At 32.3% G+C, this 3,181-nt stretch overlaps 2 protein-coding genes across 2 annotated transcripts in view; one reads left to right on the forward strand and one right to left on the reverse strand.

Moving 5' to 3' along the window:
- LOC107637487 lies at positions 206 to 1,669 on the forward strand. The gene is made up of 3 exons (XM_016340899.2): positions 206 to 505; positions 887 to 966; positions 1,332 to 1,669. The coding sequence occupies exons 1-3, from the start codon at positions 256 to 258 to the stop codon at positions 1,449 to 1,451; spliced, it is 450 nt and encodes a 149-aa protein (XP_016196385.1). The 5' UTR covers positions 206 to 255; the 3' UTR covers positions 1,452 to 1,669.
- Positions 1,538 to 3,181, reverse strand: part of LOC107635787 (lysosomal Pro-X carboxypeptidase-like) — a 3,399-nt gene continuing 1,755 nt past the window's right edge. Inside the window, exons 4-7 of the mRNA XM_021120255.1 lie at positions 3,067 to 3,177; positions 2,892 to 2,971; positions 2,721 to 2,770; positions 1,538 to 2,641 (exon numbers count right to left, since the gene is read on the reverse strand). Of these exons, the coding sequence (XP_020975914.1) occupies positions 2,511 to 2,641; positions 2,721 to 2,770; positions 2,892 to 2,971; positions 3,067 to 3,177 (372 nt within the window). The 3' untranslated portion in view covers positions 1,538 to 2,510. The remainder of the gene's footprint in view (positions 2,642 to 2,720; positions 2,771 to 2,891; positions 2,972 to 3,066; positions 3,178 to 3,181) is intronic.

A 3,181-nucleotide genomic window follows, 5' to 3' on the forward strand; every position in this document is an offset into this window, starting at 1 on the left:
TAACATCTTAAATGGTGTTTATTAAAATTTTACCTAACAAAATAAGTAATACAATGTCGTTTTTTAGCTATTTAAATGTCAAAACTAAAACTGCATCATTTTACAAGTTTTAGCGTAACATGTGATAGTCTACAACAGCCCTCTATTAATTTTTTATACTAAAAATAGTCTCGAAGACTAATATGAGGCACGTTTATAAACAGAGACTAAATAGAGACAATTGAAATCTGAAAGACTAAATTGAGACTCACAAGTATGCCCTCAAAATCTTGGAGAAACCTTTACACACTAACTCCTCTCATCGCCGCCGCTCGCGCTCTCTCCTCCCTCGCAATGCCTCTGCCGGCACTCCCTCCATCCACCTTCCGTCTGTGCTCGCTCATTCCGCCTCCCCTGACCTTCCCTCGACCGTCACTCTCTCTGGCAAGGCCTCCCTCCTCGGCGCTCCCTCTCTCGCAAACCCTCCATCCTCGCTCCCTCCGTCGGTGCTCCTTCCCTCTTCCTTGTACGCTGTAAACCCTAACCCTCAGAATTATTTATAATTGTGAATTGGTTTTCAGCTTAGTAATTAGTCAAAGATTCTGTAGGGATCTGCTCAATTGAGGCTTTAATTAGTTGCATAGTCGTTAATTTGTTGGAATTAGACTGTAGATTAACTCTGAAGGAAACGTTGGAGCTGAATTATATGGAACTACTGTTTTTAATTCCTGCTAAACAACCAAGTTGTTACTAGGTTGAGACTTGAGAATGCTGTAATTACTAATTAGAGGTAGGCACAACTAGGATGGTTCATTCATGTAGATGATTTTGAAGTAGAACTTTGTTTTCATTTCCTATTCAAATTTCTTTTTAAGGGAAGCTGAAATCCTTTTCGTTTTTGCATAAGTTCATTTTGCAGAATTGTTCTGTGAAATGCAGGTAGAAGTTGAGGAGTTACGGAAAGAAATTACTGATATACAAAATCTGGTAAGAAGATGTAAAGCCCCTAACTTTTTGTACATTTGTTTTAGTCTTTAGTTCACTAAAACGATTCATTGTATGTTGCAATCACAAGAAACAAACACAACTAACAAAATGACCATATATGTTTGGTGTTGTCCGCATCAGTCCTGCATCAAACTGATTGAAATCCATAGTTTAAATTCTCGTTCTCTATTCAATCTCATATAAATCTAAATCCTCATCTTTTGATATTATTTACACTTTTTTTTGAATCTGTTTGTATACAGCACAGGTTTCTTATTCGGTTAATATAATATTTTGTCATGAGAAATGTTTTTCAATTCTAATAATATGCTATTTCGGGAAGTAAGCAATTGGTCTTGTTTCAGTTGGAAGAGCTAAATAATTCCCATGGTGGTAAATTTGGGGAAATTGCCTCAAGGAGGAAAACTACCAAGTCTAGTAAAGAGATCGTAGATGATCCAGTTGACATCAAGAGAAGAGAATAAGTAAAAGAAGCTATGCTTCATGCTTGGGGTTGGGGATCTTATGAGAAGTATGCATGGGCCCAAGATGAACTTTAGGTATTTTTTTCCCCAGATTATAAGTATGGTAATTATGTATGAACAATCAACTTTAAAGCTTTTGGTCTAAAGTTAGTAGTTCAGCTTCTTTCTTTTGAATATGACACTACTTTGGTGTTTTTGCAATGACTGATTTTGTTTACTATTTTTTACTGCAATGCAAAAAGTAATATGCATTGTAATTTTGATAAAGTAAAATGCTTATTGTGGTTATACAAATAATTGTTTCTATTAATTAATTAGTTATTTTTTCTTTAAATTTGAATATTTTATAACTATTTCCCCCCTTGGTGATGCCAGCCTCAATCAAAGAGTGGTGTCAAAAGTTTTGGAGGTCTTGGGTAACTTTAATAGATTCACTTGATCAACAGTTTCAAAAAGCCCGAGAGTGAGTGTAGCTTTTTACTTTGTACATTGAGCATGTTATAGTTAGCATCGCAATTCTTTTTTTCCTTTCTTCAATCACATCTCTATATTTGTTTGAAATTAATAGAGGCTATAACTTGTATAACAAGTTATATATGGGGGGGAAAAAATCTAGGGTAGAAATTTCTTTTATTTTTTTTTCTGTTTTCCTCCAATTTTGTTGCTCTCCTAGAGGCACATTCCATGGCGATGGTGTCTTAACTAGTAGTTTTATATATATATATTGTTCATTTTAACTTTGGGCTGTAGGCCCTGTTGAAATAAAAAAAATGTTCTTTTTAACTCTATTCCTGAAAGCTTCCTGAATTTATATGTGGAATTTTCTTAGATTTGTTTCAATTGTTTGCTATATTACTCTGCTTGATTTTTAGTTTTATGGTTTTGGTTATCCTTGCGGTGATTGTTTTACTATTATGCAGAACTTGCTTTGCCTTTTTCTTTAATTTATACACTAATAATGACTTAATGATTATTACTATTATGCGGAACTTGCTTTGCCTTTTAATATATACAAAGAAAGAAACCACCAAAAAAAAAAAAACTATATATTACCCATTATTAACAAATTAATCTATCAGCTTGGTATTCTGCAATCCAGCTTGCAATGATATTTATTTCAACGTGTCTTTGATTGATCAACCACTTAGGATCATTTTGTTGTGCTGGAAGGATGTCCAAGCAGTGAGTACCTGCAGTAACAATAATAAAAATAACTAAAATTGTTTATTTATTGTAAAAAAAAAAAAATTATGATTGATATATTAATACCATTGACCGTGGTAAGAGCAATCAGACTGGGTGACAAACTCTCCAATACCCTGCAATACATAGTGTACATAATATTATTAAATATTTATCATTTAATTATAATTAATTTCATATTTATTATTTTTTTATATATTTAATAAACAAACAGTTATTTATATTAAAATGTCTTACCCGCCTGAGCTATATGGATATTTTAATCCATTGGAAAAAATTATATTACTGGCAAATCTTTTGAAGACTAATTTTATATCCTGTGTTATATAAAATAAAAATTAACGATAATTAATAATTAATTATTTGGTGAAAATAATTTATAAAAAAATTAAAAGAATTATTATTTAGATACCTGACCGCCATAATATGTTATTATCCAATGAGGCAGTGGAATTACACTATATTGTTGCTCGCATGAATCGAGATAATTTTCCATATTAAAAGGTCTTGGTTGAAACATTGAAGCA

The sequence above is a fragment of the Arachis ipaensis genome, chromosome B04 (assembly GCF_000816755.2).
Source record: "Arachis ipaensis cultivar K30076 chromosome B04, Araip1.1, whole genome shotgun sequence".
In the NCBI taxonomy this organism is placed as follows: Eukaryota; Viridiplantae; Streptophyta; class Magnoliopsida; order Fabales; family Fabaceae; genus Arachis; species Arachis ipaensis.

Bases quoted from the DNA above. Each gene is read 5' to 3' on its own strand.
- LOC107637487 (XM_016340899.2), top strand. From the start codon at position 256: ATGCCCTCAAAATCTTGGAGAAACCTTTACACACTAACTCCTCTCATC. The intron at 506-886 runs GTACGCTGTAAA...TTTTTGCATAAG, and splicing joins GTGCTCCTTCCCTCTTCCTT to TTCATTTTGCAGAATTGTTC. The intron at 967-1,331 runs GTAAGAAGATGT...GTCTTGTTTCAG, and splicing joins TTACTGATATACAAAATCTG to TTGGAAGAGCTAAATAATTC.